The 21,853-nt window shown below is 37.7% G+C and overlaps 1 protein-coding gene across 6 annotated transcripts in view; it reads left to right on the forward strand.

Annotated features, from left to right (window-relative positions):
• The window catches only part of LOC306863354 (nuclear receptor coactivator 2-like), a 111,046-nt gene extending 89,991 nt beyond the window's left edge, over window positions 1-21,055 (forward strand). For 4 of the 6 annotated variants that reach the window (XM_079406631.1, XM_079406630.1, XM_079406633.1 and 1 more), the window contains 11 exons: window positions 880-1,075; window positions 3,982-4,182; window positions 5,605-5,844; window positions 5,956-6,079; window positions 6,269-6,431; window positions 7,141-7,437; window positions 9,680-9,757; window positions 9,831-10,314; window positions 12,596-12,773; window positions 14,996-15,185; window positions 17,718-21,055. In XM_079406631.1, the coding sequence (XP_079262757.1) occupies window positions 880-1,075; window positions 3,982-4,182; window positions 5,605-5,844; window positions 5,956-6,079; window positions 6,269-6,431; window positions 7,141-7,437; window positions 9,680-9,757; window positions 9,831-10,314; window positions 12,596-12,773; window positions 14,996-15,185; window positions 17,718-17,732 (2,166 nt within the window). In that variant the 3' untranslated portion in view covers window positions 17,733-21,055. The remainder of the gene's footprint in view (window positions 1-879; window positions 1,076-3,981; window positions 4,183-5,604; window positions 5,845-5,955; window positions 6,080-6,268; window positions 6,432-7,140; window positions 7,438-9,679; window positions 9,758-9,830; window positions 10,315-12,595; window positions 12,774-14,995; window positions 15,186-17,717) is intronic. The other 2 variants (XM_079406635.1, XM_079406634.1) reach the window with 2 other exon arrangements.
• Window positions 21,056-21,853: the final 798 nt, after the last annotated feature.

The raw sequence follows: 21,853 nt of genomic DNA on the forward strand, positions 1-21,853 counted from the left end.
AACCAGCATAAATGTTTATATCTCCAAATGTAGAGTGCTTGTGTACAGGACACTTGATTTAGCATTTATTTAGTGTCATTTAGTAGAAATTGTATGCATTTTTTGTATTTTCTGACGACGACAGCCTTAGATAAACACTAGTACAGTTCTGAATCTTCGAGTTGACATTGTTTATCTGAAATGCACTGCTGTAAGAAGGTTTCTTTATCTCAACAGGCCGAGTTGGATTTTGTCAAACTCGAGACAGAATAAAAAAGATGCAATGCATTAGGTCAGATGTTTCAAATGCAACATAGATACATCAGAACTGTAGTTTACTACTGCCAAGTGTGCATTTAGATTTCTAAGCTAATAAATATTTTTAAAAGCTTATGATGGAGATGAAAGGATTTGAAGTCAGATCGATGATGTATTTAAAGTCAAGCTGCGTTCCAGGCCTGCAGAGTGTGTTTGCCTGCGTGCAATCCCGTGCATTTAGAAGATCTTGCTCTGATGGAGACGCAATCTAGGGCTTAAAGATGGTAACCGAACCATGGCAAATGGAGTAGTGTTCAGCTAGCCTCCTTTAACTGAATGTGAAGTGTGTCCTAGATTCCAGGCCTGTGTGTGTGTGTACATGTGAGAGGGAGAGGGGTGCGTTTCAGCAGGCAGACTTCGAACTCCAGCATTTCCCTGCTGAGGTCTAAATCCACAAGACTGAGATACCAAACCTTGTAACTATGTTGTTATGAATGATAAGATGCATTAGAATCTTATGTACAAAAGGATATATTTTCATAAATTTGACCTTGACAAACACATTTTTGATATCTTATTAGACTACAAACTGATTAGACTAATGAAAATACTAAGCTAAAGGAATTCGCTTGTGTGTTGCAGTCGAGTGAGCTGGATGATATTCTGGATGATCTACAAAACAGTCAGCCGGGCCTGTTCTCAGATTCCCGGCCTGTGTCTTTGCCTGCTGCCGTGGACAAGCAGTCAATCATCAATGACATCCTGCAGATGACTGGAGAGGGTGGAGCCAGCATGGGTCCCCAGCAACAGAGAGCACTACAGGCTTTGGGCCAACAGAGTGAGTAACACACACACACACACATTCTCCTACAGTTTTCAGCCAATGGCTGGAATAAAATACGGGACTTATGAAATCTGAACAGATTTTAAAACACTTGGCATTATGTACTTGCCAAATTGGTAAACAGTTGCAAAGAAAAACTAAATAGCTTAATGTACATAAACTAAATGTACATTCACAAATCATTGATCGGTCTAAAACAGTTCTGTAGGAACTATCAGTGAGATAAGTGTACGCATATTGGCCAAACGCATATGAAAATTTCGGACTCAGTGTGCAAAGACCTTTAGTCAGATCTTCATGCTCTTTCAGTCGCGTAAATTGTGCATTTACATTCCATGTCCATTATAACGAAACCCACAACACAATAAAAACGGCTCACGGCATCCTACATTCACTGGTTGTTGACGTTCGTAAATGATCCGCAAAAATGACAAAAAACGCTGTATTATGCATGCCAGGCCAGTAGTTGGCAATGTCACTTTGTATAGCAGCACTCACAAATGCCTATAGACTGAACAACATAATATGCATGTGCATGACTTCACTGTTTTCACAAATTCTCATTTTTGTAGTTTACACATTGATGTAAATGGTTTAAACGGTATCGTTTTCAAAAACTTTCACTTTAAAACCCGTTTACTAAAGTTTGCATTTTCAGGCCCCCACAACACTTGTTGTGTAAATGATTGGCTAAAATGCATTCAGATTTTCTGTTTTTAGTTGAAAGTGGTGTCATGTAAATGCCCTGTGAGGTTCACACACTACCCTTACAATACTTACCTGGCAGGGGAGACACCATGATCAAGAAGGCGGTTCACCCAGGGCGAGGCTTGGCCATTGCACTCCGGTTGTGCTGACCCCTGCGAATTCCCCAAATGTGGGAATCTCGACTGCATAATTTATGGTAGTGGGGGACTGCGTTCGCGCTCTCCCCTGAATTTTTGGGGAAGTCGTGGCCTAATGGTTAGAGAGTTGGACTCGTGATCCAAAGGTTGCGGGTTCGAGTCTCCGGCCGGCAGGAATTGTAGGTGGGGGGAGTGAATGTACAGCGCTCTCTCCACCCTCGATACCACGACTGAGGTGCCCTTGAGCAAGGCACCGAACCCCCAACTGCTCCCCGGGCGCTGCAGCATAAAATGGCTGCCCACTGCTCCGGGTGTATGTTCACGGTGTGTGTGTTCACTGCTGTGTGTGTGCACGTTGGATGGGTTAAATGCAGAGCACAAATTCCGAGTATGGGTCACCATACTTGGCTGAATGTCACTTCACTTCACTTACTTCACTTACCCGACCGAGTTGTTCTAAACGCAAACAAAATCATGCAGAAACGTACCTCATTTCTAGGAGATGTATGGCAAATGAACGTGTGCTCTAAAATGGCCTCAAAAATGTAAACATGTTTGATATCCTCCAGCTCAATGGAGTCTGAAGCTAAAAAAAAATGTGTCCATTACACTACGTGATTTTCTGTGACATCTGTCCACTCAAATCTGCAGACAATTTGTCCAGAATGTTAATCAGGTCATGAAATCCAGCCATTCCAATAGGAATCTGTGTGAGGGCAAAAAAAGTTGCTCTTGTTCAAGTTGGTTATGCATATTCACTGTGCTGACCATCAAAAAGCTATGCCTTATGTTGTGTAATCAGCTTCTTTTAGCACGACTTTGTCACCTTTAACCAGATCTGACATCATAATCCTATCCAATAGTAAATGTGAATGTACGTTTACAAGGAGTTTCACTGAGTAGTCTTGGATTTTATTTTCAGTTGTTTACAAGGTGACAGCAGGAGGAATATTCCTGTGTCCACGAACAGCGTCCCAATGCATTTGCAGAAATATTTGGAACTACACAAGTGTGAAAATGAAGTGAACCCAGAGTGCTTCACGTTTACTTGTCTCAATTTTTGCGAAACACCCTGAAACTATTCAAGTGTGCCCAGAGGCTGACCGAAACTGTAAGCTGGTGGAACATGACGCGTTTGTTTTTCACCTGCATCATTTCAGCTGTGTGGATATTCTCTCTCACGCAGTGTCATCGGAGACTTGCCAGAAATGGCAAAGACCGCTAATGCTACACAGTTGAGTCATTTACATGAGCTAAACACTGACAAGTCGACTACTTTTAGTACTTTGACCCTACATACCCTAGTGTTTACTCACTAACCATGTTATGATGCTTATAATAAACAGCACACATTTTACAGTAACATTCACTCATTTTTCAACAGTAATTTTTCCTACTCTAACATTCAAAAGTTTAGGGTTATCAAAAGTAACGCTTAATGCATTTATAGTTACAAAAGATAATGAACAAGATTCTAGTTACAAGATAATTACAAAAGATTATATACTAAAGATATCTATTTCAAATAAATGCTGTTCTGTTCAACTTTATTTATCAAAGAATCCCGTATCACAGTTTCCACAGAAATATTAATAAGCACATGTATTTTCAACACTGATAATAAGCACCAGTCAGTATATTAAAATGCTATTTGAATGATCTTGTGACTGAAAATTCAGCTTTGCATCACAGGAATAAGTTACATTTGAAAATATTACAATAGAAACCTGTATATTGTTTCACAATATCATTGCTTTTACTGTAATTTGATTATATGTGAAAGTTTGGGAACCCCTCGCAGAATCTGTGAAAATGTGAATAATTTTAACAAAATAAGAGAGATTATACAAAATGCATGTTATTTTTTATTTAGTACTGTCCTGAGTAAGCTATTTTACTCAGAAATTATGCAAAAGATGCTGGAAAACTGAAGAATCTGCAGGACATGGAGGATTTTTCTGAAGAACAGTGCTCAGTTTAACAAGACACTCTTAATACCAGAGTTCTTTTTTCAATTTTGTCATTTATTTAGTTATTTGCTGTTTGTGTTCATAGATTTCAGTGCTCAGAGACCAGGTCAGCCCGGAAGAGCTCCTCCGGTCAGAAGTGTGTCTTTGGATATTAACATGCCTGCTAAAGGCGCTCAGGGTCAGTACCCTCTGATGAGAAACAGCAGCCCCTACTCGCTCATGCAGCAGCAAGGCATGATGGGAAACCACAGTGTCATGCCTAATCAGCCCAACATGGTCAATGCAGGTGAGTTTAGCTGGGGTCAGAAATGCAGCACACTGCAGTGCTACTGATGCAATAACAAAAAACAAAGGTCAGAAGTGAAGTTTGTCTGAGCATATGCTGCAGAACACAGGGCTTCCCCCACACTTTACACCTACAATGAGGAAAGTTCCAGTGCCACAGCGACCATGTACAAACCAAAGTTTCAGAGTGATCAGTAATGCACAGTCAAGCATGACGCTGTTTGCCGAGAGGAAGACATATGTGTAAAGCGGTACAAAACTGTTGAGTCAGATCAAAAGCTAGCCCCCCTGTGCGGCTTTTGTTTGTGTGTTTGTGTGTAGTGGGTTGCATTCGCCTGCAACTGAATGTGCGCATAAGATGAGACTGAGCGGCTAGATATGAATGACTCATAACCTTAGGAAAGAGTAGCAGGGCTTCTGGTGTGATCATGTCAACATGTTTTTCAGGTGTTCGGATTTATAAATATCACATTTCGGAGTATAAATTTATATTTTTTTCTATATCTAATTTTTGTCAGTTGAGCCTTAGCTTAGGTCTTTTATTGTTGCTAAATCAGACACGCTTTACAAAATATACAGACATGTTTGTTTGGGAATGAAGACTGACAGTTTAATCCACAGAAACTTGTGAAGATATGTTGAAGGATTTGGGGGGGAAATGTCTCATGTTTCCTCTCTATGTATTTTGTGTCACTATTATAAGAGACCTGGCAACAACATTGTACCTTATTTTTAGACAATTTGGTAACATTAGTATAGGGACCAATTCTCCCTATTAACTAGTTGCTTATTAACATGCCTATTATTAACATTATTGGCAGTTTGTTAGTACTTATAAAGCACATATTCTGCATTACCATATTCTACATCCCTAATCCCACCCAATACATAAACTTTACCACTACCTTGCTAACTATTAATAAGCAGCAAATTAAGAGTTAATATCTTTAAAGAATCCTTTTGGTCACACTTTATTTTAAGGTCCAGTTCTCACTATTAACAAACCAATAACTATGACCTTTACCTCAATAAACTACTAATTTGCTGCTTATTAATACTTAGTAAGGTTTAGTTTAGGTATTGGGTGGGATTAGGGATGTAGAATATGGTAATGCAGAATATGTGCTTTATAAGTACTAATAAACAGCCAATATGTTATTAATAGACATGCTAATAAGCAACTAGTTAATAGTGAGAATTGGTCCCTATACCAAAGTTTTTATCATCCTTTTTAATATTATAATTGCATATACTGTCACTTTTGATCAATTTAATTCATTCTATCAATTTAATTCACAATTTAAAAGAGATGTCACTGTCCATGAACTTTTGAACATTACACATATGTTGCTTATACCATTTAGTTTGTATTTCATAAAAGCTAGCTTCAAATTGAAAGCCCTTCTCTTTCTCTTTCTTAAAGGAGTGATGGGTAATAATGGTCCTCGTGTAGGTATGCAACAGGACGGTTGGGGCGCACAGGGTCCCGGTCCCGTCAGTAACGCGGCCTCACCCGTCACAAATGCTCCCGCCGGCCAGCACGCTCTCCCGCAGGGGGCGATCCACTCTCGCATGGTGCCCAACTCTGGTCCAGGCATGCCCATGAGGCCCAACAACCAGCCTGGACCCAGACCGATGCTTCAGTCCCAGATGATGCCCAATGGTAAAAAGACAGCGCAGGAAGAGTAGACTTTTTCATGGGCGAATTGATTACAAAAAAATAGTGTTTTCTGCAGTTTAAATCATGTTTTGTCATCTGCTGTTTCTTTCTCAGCCCAGTCAAACATGGGCATGGCTGTCCACCAGTTTCCCCAGCAACAGGCACCGCCCAATCAGACGGCTCCATGGCCAGACAGTGTGATGCCTATAGAGCCGGTACCATTTGGGAACCAGAACAGGTAAACAGTATTTATTATTGTCACTATTGTTAGGTCCTCCACTTTATTGGAGGTGTGTGCTGTGTGCACTTGTTGATTTTGTCCTTCCAAAAGTAAATAACTAGACAAATACACTCAGATGTAATCTGCGAGGGGGTATCCCATCATTCATGTCTCAGTTCTTTTATGAGAGTGTCTCGTCTCTGTCAGCTCCATGTACAGCGGTTCTCAGGAGGACGTTCTGTGCCCTCCTGCCTCTGAGGGTCCGGCCGATGAGGGTGCTTTGCTCAGCCAGCTCTACACGGTTCTTAAAGATTTTGACGGCCTAGAGGAGATTGACCGTGCTCTAGGCATCCCGGCTTTAGTAGGACAGGTAGGTTGAACACTTTTGTTCTCTTTTTTCCTTTCACTATATTGACTAATCAAAATACTAGTGATGTACCAAAAAACGTTTTACTGAAACACAGAAACCGGGTTTTCATTTAGATGAAAACTATAATGGAAAATTAAGTTTTTTTTATTAATCAGTTATTAATATTAATTAATCAAATGTACTTACAATAATCAACACTCAAATAAAAACTGAGTTGTATCTAAACATTTTTCATTGTTTTATATGACCTTTTTAATATAATCATGTTTCTACTCCAATTTGTTGTTAAAATAAACATTTACTTGACAGCTGTAATAAAAACTTGCTTTCATGACAGATTTTGTGCAAACTTAAATAATAGAGAAAAAAGTTAAAGAAAAAAAATTATTAATATATAATATAGTGCATATTAGCAAAATTCTCCTCTCTAGAGTTATACAAACTAAAAAACTATAGACACTGAAAGGGGTTCCGAGGTAAATGTAACTTTGCGTGACATTATTTACAAGCTGTTTTATTACCATCTTTCTGTGGTTGAAACACTGATTGAATGGTTATATAAGATTCTTTTTCAGTTGCTGAAATATTTGTGCATCAATACAAAATCTAGGACCAGAACAATCTGATTTATTATGTGCACCAGCTATTAATACCACACACATGAGAATGTAAAGATACGGCATGACTAAGTTTAAGTTTAATGGTTCAGGCTCAGCCGGTGGAGCAGGATCAGTTCCCCGGTCAGGACCCCAGTATGATGATGGATCAGAAGCCGCCCATGTACGGCCAGCAGCAGTACGCCACCTCCCAGGCCCACATGCAGCAGGGCGGCTACACGCCCATGCAGGACCCCAGCTTCCATGGCATGACGGGACAGATGGGGCAGAGGCCGGGCTACCCCATGCTCCGCATGCAGGCTAGACCAGGACTCAGGCCCGCCGGGGGCGTCCCCACACAACCCAATGCACTCAGACTGCAGCTGCAACACAGGCTACAAGCACAGCAGGTACAGTTTATACTCTCATACATGAGAAGAAAGAACAGTCCTTAGTAAAGTAGAATAAAATGGTTGTGTTTGTATTTTTTAATCATATTATTGTCTGATTATGCCATCAATATTAAGCACAGTGACCATTTAGTTGAAGGGATAGCTCTCCCAAAAATAAAAATTCAGTCATCATTGACTCACCTTCATACCATGTCACCTCTCATGCCTTTAAACACAAAAGAAGATATTTGAAAGAATTTTAGTAACCAAACAGTTTTGGTGACCATTAACTTCTATTATATTGACAAAAAAAAAAACACTTAACAAAACCATTTAAAATCTATATAGACAATACAATGGAAACTTTTCGCTCTGACACTTAATTGGTGACATTTAGCTTTGTTAATCCAAATATTTAAATGCATTGTCTTTTTTCGATTTATATACAAGCATTTTAAAGCAAAAAGTGTAATTGAATCTAAATCAGACTGGTGACATAGTAGTCTGTGGTTAGCTGCCCCCTGCTGGACATTACAGGAATCGATCCTTGACATCATTTTGGGTTTATTTAGGGGTCATGCCTCATAACTGTTAAATTTCTAACAATTTTAAGCTACAATAAGTGATTATATATAATTAGATTTAATTTTAAATTAAATTAAGATTAAACTGTTATATATATATGTATATAAGTACATACATAATGCACTATTTTACTATTATATTCAGTAAGTATTTATAGGTTTTTTTTTATATATATATATATATACTGTATTGCACAATGGCTAGTTTCAGTGCCATTCAATGATATTTTGTATTACAGCTCTAGATTATATTGTGTTCGAAATGCCTGTCCATTAATATTAACTTCTAGTGCTATCAAATCGATTAATCACATTCAAAATAAAAGTTTGTGTTTACATAATATATGTGTGTGTGCTGTATATAAATATACACACATACGTGTATATATTTAAGAAATATACAGGTACATCTCCAATAATTTGAATATCATGAAAAGGTCAATATTTTTTGTCACTCATTTCAGAAAGTGAAACCCATATATTATATAGATTCATTACACATAGAGTGAAATATTTCAAGCCTTTATTTCTTGAAATTTTGATGATTATGGCTTACAGATAATGAAAACCCAAAATTCAGTGTCTCAGAAAATTTGAATATTACATAAGATCAATAAAAAAAAATTATATTTTAAACAGAAATGTCAGGCTTCTGAAAAGTATGTTCATTTCTATGCACTCAATACTTGGTTGGGCCTCCTTTTGCATGAATTACTGCATCAATGCGGCGTGGCATGGAGGTAATCAGCCTGTGGCACTGCTCAGGTGTAATGGAAGCCCAGGTTGCTTTGATAGCGGCCTTCAGGTCATCTGCATTGTTGGGTCTGGTGTCACTCATCTTCCTCTTGACAATACCCCATAGATTCTCTATGGGGTTCAAGTCAGCAGTCTTCCCAATTATTGTGGTTTCAAAGAACAAGAGATACCCTGAATTTATACTGTAGGGATGGTCATTAATTGAAACTCAAATGTAAATATTCTAATATTTTGAGAGACTCATTTTTGATTTTCATCAAAATTAAAACTTAAAAAACTTCATCAAAATAAAACACTTTTGAAATGTTTTACTTTGTGTAATGAATCTAAAGTATATGAAAGATTCACTTTCAGTGAGTTTCAGAAAGTTACAAGAAAAAATGAACTTTTTCACAATATCACAATTTTTTTAGATGTACCTGTATCTAATATATATTTACTTTACTTTTACTTTACTTTTGTCATTTAGCAGACGCTTTTGTCCAAAGCGACTTACAAATAAGAAAAAGTAACTAAAACTAAAAAGTTACAACTCTATAAATACTATCTACCCACATATTTAAGAAAATAAAGAAATTAAATAAAATTAACACATGCTTATATTTATGTATAACATAAATATGTATATATATATACATGTAAAGATTTCTAAAATATTATGTGTGTGTATTTATATATACGTATGAATATACACAGTATGCATTGCACACATGTAAACAAAATTTTATTTGGGATGCGATTTAATCGATTTGACAGCACTATTAACTTCTTGTTAAAGTCAGTGTATTACAAACAAGACTGCTGTTGTATTGGACAGATCAGTTGTTTAAATGTATTGCTTACGTATTGAATGGTAGAATGAGTGATGCTTCTTTTGAAATAATACTACAGTTTGCCACTTCTGTTTGTGTCTGCTCCAGAATCGTCAACCTATAATGAATCAGATGACTGGAGTGTCAAATATGAACCTACCTCTAAGACCCAACGTTCCGAATCAGGTACGCTGAATCACTTCCTGCATTCTTCCTTGTGCTCCGATGTCGAGTTTGCCTAAAATCTCTGTCTTCCCAGGGGACAATCAACGCTCAGATGCTGGCCCAGCGGCAGAGAGAGCTGCTGAGTAATCACTTGCGTCAGCGTCAGCTGGACCAACAACGACAGCAGCAGCAACAGCAGCAGCAGCAACAACAGCAGCAGCAGCAGCAGCAACGCAGCATAGTCATGCGAGCCCAGGGCCTCAACCTGCCGCCCAACATGGCGGCTGCAGCAGGCATGCCCGGAGCCATGAGCAACCCGCGGATCCCCCAGGCCAACCCCCAGCAGTTCCCCTATCCGCCCAACTACGGTACAGGACTGGCCTCGCCACCCCCCTCCAGCAGCCCTTTCTCCCCCGGTTCTCCCAACCTCCCCGCCCCCCAGCTCCTCTCCCACAGCACCATGCATGGCTCTCAGATGAGTCTAGCTAACCAGGGGATGCTGGGCAGTCTGAGCGGACAGTTTGGGGCTGTTATGAGCCCTCAAATGCAGCACAGTGCCTTTCAGTTCCCCAGCTCAGGTACTGCCTGCCCTTTCTCTCTGTCTGTGTGTCATGCGCTTCCACACACACGCACAAACACCTGCGACCAGCAACACTACAGGCTGAACTTGTGTGATCTGAACATGCGGTGAAAAATCAATGACGTCTAGGGCCAATCAACATGGTTTAATGAGAAATGCAATAGTCCAGATACAGGTCAACTGTGTAAAAATACTAATCCAGCAACTGTAGTCAAATCCAGTCTTAAAAATGATATTCTAAAAGAATTAATGCAAACATTATCATTTTGACACCATTTGCTATCCCCCATGTTGTTGGGTTTTAACTTTTTTCTTTTGTGGAACACAAAAGGTGATTATTTTAATCTTCCAGCCAGCTTTTTGTAAAATATAATGAAAGTGAATGAAGACTAAACTTCAGCGGTAAAGCTGCTTTGACACAATCTGCATTGTAAAGAGCGCTATATAAATAATGGTGACTTGAATTGACTAAACTCAAAAATGACCAAAGCACCATAATTGTGTTATAAACATAAAAATAATAAAAATCTTTTGTGTTCCATGGAATGAAGAAAGACATGTTGTTATTGTTAATTAAAACTATTAAAAATATTTTCAGTAATTGAATTAAACCTGAAATAAAATAAAATATAAATATTAAATGAAAAACCTAAACCTAAAAAAACTAATCCAAAGTTAAACAGAAATGTTTTTAAATAATAATTTAAAAAAGAATGCAACAAAATTACTAAAAATTAAATTAAAATGAAAACTGAAAATATAAAAATAAAATGTAATTTAATGTCTTAATAAATATTCTAATAGTAGTCAATAATACTAAAATAACACGAGAAGAAAGACATTTAGGTTTTGGAATAATGTGAGGTTGAATAAATAATGACAGTATTTAGATTTTTTTTTTTGTAAATAACTAAATTGATGAGATTTATATTTTCTGGATTATATTATTATGTACTGTGGTATGAGATTAGATGCTGCCATAAAATGAAAGACCAAAATTCATTAGTATGTTGTAATGTTTAATCATCTCAACTTTAAAAACCATTGGGTTTCATTGGGTTTCATTGGGTATTTGGGTTTTTAAATATCTGTTTGTAGTTGTCAAGTCATGTACTGTGAGCTAATAGGTTATTTAGCACTTTATGCTAGTTGAGCAGTGTTAAATTATTGTATTTATGTAGTGCCCTTGAAAGATCATAATGGTTATGGTAGAATGTGACACTAGAGGGCAGAAGAGTCACTTTAATGTTTTCCCACATGTAATCAGAATATATTAAAGCAATATTTCCAATTTAATATCTATAAACAACATGCTATCTATTACCACAGAAAATTGTGATTTTGCTGCTCAGCTTGTAAAAACAAATAGTGTGATAATTTGCATATTTTAAACTTTGCCACACACTCAATGACCCTGTTGGGTTTCTATTGAAATTACATACTAATTGCATTTTGCGTTCTTTTTTATAAACTGAAGTACGAGTTGAAATTATTCTGTGGTAAACAGCAAAATTCAACAGATCAGAAACATTAAGATTGAATTTTCATTATCATAATTGATATAATCCAGAGCATTCATCTTTGTACTTTGCCACAGTAGATCTGTTTGTAACACATGAGCTACTGATTCAGTCAGAGCCAAATATAATTTAAGCCAAGTTTACGTGTTAAACTGTTGATAAATGTGCCTGTGTCTATGCCTGTGCTGTGTCATGTGTGTCGGTGTCTGTCCTGCCTAGACTAATTGGCTGATGGTGATCAGTGGAGGCGGAGCAGTTGATTTTTAAACCAATTATGCGGTGACCCAGACCCCACCCCCAATCCTGGCCATTACCCACCCACCCACCCCTCTTTTCTCTGGCTGTCTCAGCCACTAACACTAACCTGCATGTGTAACTCTGCCTTACTGCCTGCTTATAACACCTCTAAACCCCTCTAGTATACTCTTTATTCCTCACTATTGATTTTGGAGATGGGCTGAAATATTCTCAATATGGTTTCTGCTTTGACATTTCTAAAAAATAGTGATCAGCTAATCTAAACCACAAATGCGATTTTGGTCATTTTTAATCATTGTTCCTGTCAGAGTTGCTATTATAATTAATTTCTAGGTGCTAAATGTGGATGTTGTTTGACAGCGTGAGAGTGAATGAATATGATGTGAAAAGTGCTATACAAAAATGATTTCTTAATTCGTGTTAAATATTTCTTTGATGTATGCTTATTTCGAACCAGAATTTGTCTCCTCATGTCTGCATGTGTGTGTGTGTGTGTGTTAGGTATGAGTCAGCAGTCGGACGGCGGGTTCGGTGGTGCCACCACCCCTCAGAGCCCCCTCATGTCTCCCAGGATGGGCCACGCCCAGAGTCCCATGTTGCAACAGGCGCAGGGCAACACCTCTTTCCAGTCCTCCCCTGAAATGAATGGCTGGACACAGAGCAGCATGAATGCCAACAGGTACAGCTTTACATCTCACATGACACTCGCTCTCACACAAAATAAGCACCAGGTTTTGGTTTAAACTATTCGATTTGTAAAGTATATTGACATATTTGCAGTTGTTTGAATACATGTTTCTCCATTTTGCGTTAATGCAGTTTTTTATTATTATTAAAGTCCATTGCTCTCTGGCTCTGAATACACATACAGACGAACCATGGGTCACAGGAGGGGTGGGATGTTGATCAGTACTGGCTTGAGATGGGTGTCATCACGCGTCTCAACAAATGAGAGCAGTTTCCGATAGCACGTGAAGACAGCAGAGAAGCGCTTTCGTTCAGCACAGTGGAGTGCATCGTTTTGTTAACTTTGTGGTTTATTATTTTGAGTCGTTTGGGACACGGTAACACACGGCCCTCTCACAATATATTGCTTTACAGATCTAGAACTTTTGCCGCTCAGAAATGTTAATGCAATCATGCTCCGCGTATCAGAAGTTCCGCGATCTGTTCATACTATATTCATACCGCGCCCGAGCCCACCTGAACCGTGCTCTGGCCCACCTCTTCAAACCGAGCCAGGGATGGCTAAATGAACCTTGCCTGAGTATTTTCACCAGCTAAAAATGCTGTAGTGTGTCTATTGGAAATATCAGTCTACATTTCCAAACATTAATTTTGTCATTAATTGTAATAATCCAGTGAGGTTTTTGTTTGCACAAGGAGTCTGACAACAGCCAGTGCTCCACACTGAGATCTGATCTCATCGTCTAACTCCAGACTAATTCCAGACGAACTGTAAACGTCTCCAAGATGCTTCAAAAACCTACCTGCAAAGCTACAGTACTGTTAGAAGTTTTAGACACGTGTGTAAAAATGCTGTAAAACGAGGATGCTGTCAAAAATATTGTCATAAATAGATTTTCTGTATCAATTAACTTCTATTAACTAAATTAAATCAACATTTGGTGTGACCATCCTTTGTGTTTAAAGCAGCTTTTTCCCTAGGTGCACTTGCGTATAGTTTTTCAGGAAGCTTTGCAGGAACGTTTCCTGAAGCATCTTAGAGACGTTGCCACAGTTCTTTTGGATTTAGTCTGTCTCAGTTTGTTCTGTTTCTTCATGTCATTCCAGACAGACTGGATGGTGATGAGATCAGATCTCAGTGTGGAGCACTGGCTGTTGACTCCTTGTGCAAACAAAAATCTCACTGGATTATTACAATTAATGGCAAAATGAATGTTTGGAAATGTAAATTTATGATATTTCCTATTGACCCTACTGCAAAAGATAGAAATAACTGACTTAAAACCATTTTTAACTGGTGAAAATACTTGTGTTCTAATAATTTTGGCTACCTCCTGTATATAAACACACAACCATTCTTTCTGGTCCTCGAATCTGATTGGCTGAGAGCGCTTTCCAGTGGTGTGATATTGTAATGGTAACAGCACTCCAATCGATTCACGATTGCAATATTTCTCTCAGCAAGTGTCATTGTGGATGCCCAAATCCACTATAATTTTTTAAATAAAGGCCATTTTACACTGAGCACGATGCGAAAAAGTGAGGTGAATCGCTGACGAACAGTGCTTTCACACCGAGCGCAAAGCGATTGATCTCCTTCTGCTAATTAGCGCCTGCGAGCTAGGTGGTGCCGACCAGCAATGCATTTTTCCTCAGATATGCATCTCATATTAAGGTCCACTGCTCAATATACAGTATTAAATTAAGAAAAATTTGATTCTACACCAGAAACCATCTATAATGCTTACAAGAATACATCTTAAAATATAAATAGAGGTACAACTAGCATCAAGCTACATTTGAAAATGTATGTGATTTATTTATATTTTTGCTTAAAACCCACTTTAAACCATTGAGTGCTTTTAAAAACTTCTGATTTGCTTTCATATTTAATGTATAGAAAAATGTTTCATGCGTAATGGCAGGAGATATATTCCCATTATTGACAGATCTTGAGTGACTCATAACACTCGCACAAGTGGATGATACTCTGTAAGAAAGCACATGCCAGAATAAATCTGTTCTCCGATAACAAGAACGCATCCTTTTCTCTCTCAAAAAACTCTTCTTCTGTGTTTGTTTACACTGGTTTTTGAAACAGCCCCACCACTTTCACCCTTTTTCTGCAACAGCAGCTGCTTCAGGCACGTTTCAGGAAGCTAAATGAAACATTTTTACCAAGGGTCTTATACATTTATCTGCTTCCCTCCACAGTATGTTCACTCAGCAGTCGCCACCTCAGTTCAGCCAACAGGCCAATAACATGTACAATGGTAACGGCATGAGCCTCAACGTGTCCATGGCCACCAACTCAAGCAACATGGGCCAAATGGGCAACCAGATGAGCATGAACTCTATGAACTCTGGACCTGGGGCCGGCATGGCCAACATGGGCCCTGAACAGGTTAGACACACACACACAAGTCAGTTTCTGAGTCATGTGACACCCTTGTCTATGAAAAGTGTGAACGTTTATTGCCTTTTGGGAACCCATTCGAGGTCCGCTGTTCCCAACAGTCAACTAAACTAGATGGTTTAAAAGCTCAAGCTACTTTAAAAATACATCTTTAGAGTGAAACCAGGAGTTTAGTAAAAAGCGATGTGCCGTAGATTTATTGGATGCATTTATTTACTCAAACCATTAGATGTGGAATGTCTAATGGTCAGACTTTAAGTGTCTGAGATCACCAAATAGCGTAGTTGAGCTCATTAATAATTTACTCTAATTATCCTGGGTAATTTTGCAGATGAGAGGGATGATGCAGAACTAGGCATACTAGGAGAGTGATGTGATTAGTTGCTGGCAATTAGTGCCTGTTTGAGGTGGATAAAGAGATCGTATATGCAGACATGACAGACGTTGAGTGCTAAATATCAGACATGACGTCTATAAGTCAGCTAGGGTTTGACCAAACATACCTGCACACACATTCCTGCACTCCCTGAACTTCATCTTAACTAAATATTAATATCCTATATTGTGGTTTCATCATATTAATAATAGTTTTAAGTGCATTTTGTACTTTGTGTGTTATACAAGTTATAAATACATTTGTATATGATTTAGAATTTTCCAAAAATATTTATATTTCAAAAAATGCTATTCTTTTGAACTTTCTATTCAGCGAATTCTGAAAAAGAGATATATATCACATTTCCAAAAAATATTAAGCAACTTATTTTTACATTGATGACAATCTAAAGGATTTCTTAAGCACCAAATCGTCATATTAGAAAGATTTCTAAAGGATCACGTGGCACTAAAGACTGAAGTTATAATGAAATGCTGATACAGATTTAACATTTAAAATATATTAAAATAGACAACAGTTATTTTAAATTGTAATAATGTGTTGAAATATTACTGTCAAATAAATGCAGGCTTGGTGAACATTAGAAACTTCCTAAAACTTTTTATCTTTTTCTTTAAAAATAGTTATTTAATATATTTTCTTAAGTGATGCACTCTCGCAGTAACATAGTAAAGATTTATATTCTTTACACAGTCCGCTGCAGCTTTTAAGCTTCATTAAATAGTATGAATATTTAACCAACTTGCATCAGTTTGATCATGTGCACTTCGTGTTTTTATAAGTCCATAGGCCGTTGAAATCTCAGTCTGCTGATTTATTCCCAAGATGTGTGTATAGTCACTAGTCTTTTAATAATTTAGCGTTTTGCCATTAGTGGAGGTTTAATGAATTATTACTATCTGTTCCTTAGCTGTAATTATCTCTTCATGACAACACAAAGTTTGGTATTACAACACATTTCAGTGAGGGGTACATGAAACTGGGTTACAAGAGCTTTTAAAAAGTACTTTACCTGTCATGATTTATTACAGTATTTCTTTGGCTCAGGGTCCACCCAGTCAAAGCTGCCAAAATAGAAAAATAATGTAAAATAAAATAAAAAATACTACCGGCTTCATGCAAAATAATATTGCACGATCGTATTCTCATATATTTTTGTTGTTTGTGTATATATTTTTTTAAAAATTCATTATTTAAAAAAATGTATGTGTAAAATACGAAAAACTGGCAAACCTCTTTGACAGTGGCAACAACCACATATTTAGGAAACATGCAGTGAACACCTCATGACAAACACAAAAACACCAGTAAATAGCCCAGAAAACATTAAAACAGTATTATATTCATGCCATGATGCATGCTGGGAACTGTAGTCCTGCCTCTATCAGTGCAAGTATCACTATTACCTATTAAGGCAAAATAACAACTCAATAATATTTGCTTTTAGGTGAACTATCCCTTTATCATTTGCTCACCCCCATGTCATTCCAAACCCATAAGACTTTAAGTTTAACGAAACACAAAATAAAGATATTTTAATGAAACCTCCAATGTCTCTCCACTGAAAATCCAGGTTAGAAGATCCAAAAAGGTTAAAAAGGCATTATAAAGTGAATCTATATGAATCGAGGAGTTAAAATTAGTTAAAGTCTTATGATGACCTGGGGTGGTGATGGCGCAGTGGATAAGACACATGCCTTTGGTGTGAGAGACCCGGGTTCGACTCCACTGTGAGACACCAATGTGTCCCTGAGCAAGACACTTAACCCCTAGTTGCTCCAGAGGCGTGCGACCTCTGACATATATAGCAATTGTAAGTCGCTTTGGATAAAAGCGTCAGCTAAATGAATAAATGTAAATGTAAATGTAAATGATCACTTGAACTTTAATTTAGGCTTTTAGTTGCATGTAAATAAAGATCGACAAGTAAACACGGTTGAGCTCAAATGTGTGAGCAAGTTCTTTGGGGGAACTATACCTTAGTTATTTACAACTTAATTATTGTTAATTAATATACATTACCACAACGTGAACGGCCTTTTTTCTGTGAAAAATATGCTTCTATGTTTTTGAATCGATTCTATGATTTGATGAGACCTGATTTATTTTTCTCTTTCCCACAGCAGAAGTATTGTTGACCCGGGGCAGATGACATCCCAACGCAGTAAACCGAGTTTAATGAAGATGTTTCATGAGTGATTTTCAGCCGCAGCGTGATCACGGAGAGTGTGGAGTGATGCTGTGCTACTTATGCTGCTATCGGGGCTGTACGGGTCTTTAGAGAGCCTGTCTACTGCCCCCTACTGGACATCTCTAGAGGATGCCTTAGGGGTACTGGAGCTCAGAGGGGATGGACACTCTCCCTCACTCTCTCTCTCTCTCTCTCTCTCTCTCTCTCTCGCGCACACTCACACACACACACACACTGACACTTTGATCTTCTGGACCTAGAAACCCCCCCCTTCAGTCGAGCACGACCTTCTGTCTCGTACTTACACTGCAAGCCCATTCCGTCAGTCTGCTCCGTTGCATTCACCGTAGTGTGACTTAGGTCTCCCCTGAAAAGACTCCGTGACAGTGGCATGGGAATCCTTGTCTCCCATGAATGTATTCCTCCCTCTCTTTTTCCCTGCCTTTCTTCCTCTGGACTTCAGGCTCTTCTTAAGAAGACGTTCTTTTTGCCCAACTATCTTTCTCTCTGACTCCTTTCCAATCTGACGTTCCAAAACAGGCAAGAAGACTGCATTTGAAATCCACCCTCAAAATTCAGCCATTTTGCCTTTTTGTTTTCTTTTTTTGTTTTGTTTCAGAGTGCAAATAAAGATAGAATGATGTTGAAATGGCATCTACATATAGATTATGAGAATTCAGATGATGGTTTGTAAAACTAGACTTAATTTAGTCAAGAGGTTTATTGTGTATTAAATTAAGTTTTATTCTAATGTATAGTTTCTTTTTTAAATAACATTGTAGATTTCTTTATAAAGCATCGGTTAGAAAGAGAAAAATCACCCAGTGCGCATATGAATTGCCTCAGAATGAGAAAAATGTTCAACATACCTATGGATTTAGTTTTTCTTGGTCCAGTAGTTTCAGAAAGAACGTGATTTTTGTGGTTAGTAAATGAAATGCTGGTAGATTGTAAATACCAATAATGGGGAGGGGGGAATCTGTTTCGTATTATATTTATTTTTTTATTTTGTTTTTCAATGTATTTCGCCTTCCTCCCCTCAAAGTCCGATCTTAACTGTTTCTGGAACGGAGTTTCTCAGATGAGCGTGTTCGTTTGGCGGGAAGATGAGGATGTGCTGATTCCTATGGTACTGAGGAAGGGGAGCTGGGGTGAGGTGGTCCTTCTTTCTTGGGTGGAGGTCTGGGAGGGTGCTGTGTGTACAGTGTACAGATGCTCGCTTGCTTCTAAGCCTTTAGCCGGGAGCCCCACCGGAGGAACCCAACACAGCCATAAACTCAACACTGAAGCGTGCTTTCTTTGTTGTGTGGAGTGACGTGCTTCATGCCAGATGCTATAGATACAAGCAGAATCCGATGTGTGTAAGAAAAGACAACAAGCAATAAATATTACTTGAGATTTTATTTTGTTTTGTTTTGTAATTTTTGTACAGGACTTTTCAGGAGACACATTTTTGCTCCCCGGTTCAAACTCAGTATTAAAAACAGATTTTTTTATTGTGGTTTCTATTTTGAGAAAAACAACAACGAGATGTCCAAAACTACTTGTTCCTCAGCGAAAAGCAGGGTTAAGTTCTGGTGTAGCCAAAAAAATAAATAAATGAATAAATAAATAAAAGCAGCATTTATGTTTTGCGTGGCTATTCCTACATTCACACTTAATGTTCGCCGTCTTGAAAATCCAGATCAACGGTTCAGATTTGGATCACTACAGGCACGTGAACTCTTAACGCTGTAATGTACGCAATACAGTTTGTGTTTTCTAGCCTATTTGAGGACGAAGCCAAATTTCCTTGCCTTTGAATTGATCGGTAGACTTACACATACCACTTTAATTTTGTTTTCGTCTCATGTCTGCGCACGGTTTCTATCGGGGTTAGATTGTCAGCCTTTTAGCTTTCGCTGAAAATATCGCCATGTCATCTGTGTTTAAGCTGGTGTGTTAAAAAACAAAAAAGTAGGCTACTAGGCTACATGTTTTTAAGTATATACTGTATGTACCAGCAGCAACTGAGGTTTGCGACGACCAGCTCTGTCATTATGCGCTGAAGGTGTCGTGGTTGTGTACGAATATAGCCTACCTGGTGTTTTGGTATAGCTTTAGCTTTTCCTTTTGAACACTGTAAATACGATTTTGATTTCACATTGTTTGGGTGAAACGTCACTCTGCCCACCATTCAAAACTTTCTGTATCCTTTGAGAAGCACCTGCATTCTCGTGTGGGTTAACAACTTGATTTAATAATCGATTTCAGTGCTAGCATTTGTCGACTAAATCGAGCACTCGTTTATTCAGAGCTTCTTTGATCACAATTTTGATGAATGTTGGATGCCTTGAAAAAGGACTGACATCCAGATGCATCTATCATATTGGAGAATAAGCCAGTTTTGAGGTCGCACATGTACCACTATACCCTCTGCAAAGTCCAAAGATTGTCAAGATTTTGAAATAAATATAAGCCATGATGTGAAGGTGGTGCAGAGTTTTCTAGTCTTTTTATCAGTGCTAGTGCAAAAAGAGCCATTTGTCCTAAAATAAAGAAATAAATCAATGGAATTGTAACGGCTATTGAATTTCCTAAAATTGTCTTTACCTTACCTTTTGGGTTTTTTTCTGAGACTTTAAATGTCTTTTTGTATAGTCTGCAAATTTCTTAGAGCTAAATGCAACAACCTTGAAATGCTAAAACTTAGCATATTGCCTTAGATCTGTTTTACTGTCTTGTATATTACAAAAGTTGTCTGTATTATATTTGTATAGTGAATCATTGACAGGATCGACCCAGTTCATTACTGCTCATCTACTGCTGGATACCTACACACCTGTCTCTCTTTCTCTATTCCCTCACACACCTGCACTCTCTCTCCTCAGTCTCAATATTGCTCATTTTCCATGTTTTGTTTGATCAGTTGTGGGTTTTATTATTTGTACAGTCTTGAGTTTACCCTCTCAGTTATGTGTGAGAATGAAGATGATGCAATGGGAAATCGAAGCAATATGTAATTTATAAGGACTTTTTGGAGAAAGCTTACAGTGTTGCGCTCCTGAGATGTATTTTTCCCCCCAGTTGTGGTCACATAAACATCTCTGTTCATTTGCATCGATGTATGTAATCTTAGTGTGAGCCTTTTATGCAAAGTTAGATATACCGAGAGAAATTTAAATACAGTTATGCAAGTTGTCAACTAATATGGCTTTGCTGATGCTATTTGATGTTGAATCAAATTGAATTGTAAATAAAGAATTCTGTTATTGCAACATTTATAATCATCTCACGGCTCATGTTTTCACTTTCCAGAAAAAATGTTATTCGTCTGTGTGATGCATAGATCTTTGTAAATGGTTTGGGATATTTAAAAAGGTGGAAAACCTTGTTATGGGATGGTTAGTATTGAATTAATAATACTATAGGCAAGTCCAAAAACTAATGCAACAAAACGTGTTTATTCCAATGTAAAATTGGGATTATAAACGTTAACGGCAAAATAAATACACGTCTTGTTTAATAGAATGCCAGAAAACACTTCTTAGTCTGATAATATATTTTGTTGAATTGCATATTTGTATATGAGACACACGATGAACAGAATGAAAACTGAATCCCGTTGTTCCTTGAGATAGTCATCATTTGTGGTAGCTTGGTAAATTGTTTGGTTTAATAATTTATTTTGTTAATTATTTTTTGTTATACGAAGAAAAATATTAGCATATTATCCCTATTATATTATATAAGTGCATTAGTAGTATTGCTGCTGCTAATAATGACAGTAACAAATATATTTTGTTGTTATTTGTGGTTATCTATATTAAGTAGGCCTATATTTGATATTAGGTTTCAATAATATATTGGCTATAAACCAAAAACTAACAAAATACGATGTAGCATAAATATGGCTCACAGAACTATAGTTAATGAATATAAATCATTCATAACAGTAATAGTTATTGTGCTTATCATTTAGAACAATTATGCCTATTAGCTCAAAATGTGTGATTGCGTGTTTTGAATCCTGCACCTCTTCTTTGCAATTTCATTCTTTTTTCGTAATAAAGAACATCTGGCTTTGAG

Source organism: Barbus barbus (genome assembly GCF_936440315.1).
Source record: "Barbus barbus genome assembly, chromosome: 44".
Taxonomy (NCBI): Eukaryota; Metazoa; Chordata; class Actinopteri; order Cypriniformes; family Cyprinidae; genus Barbus; species Barbus barbus.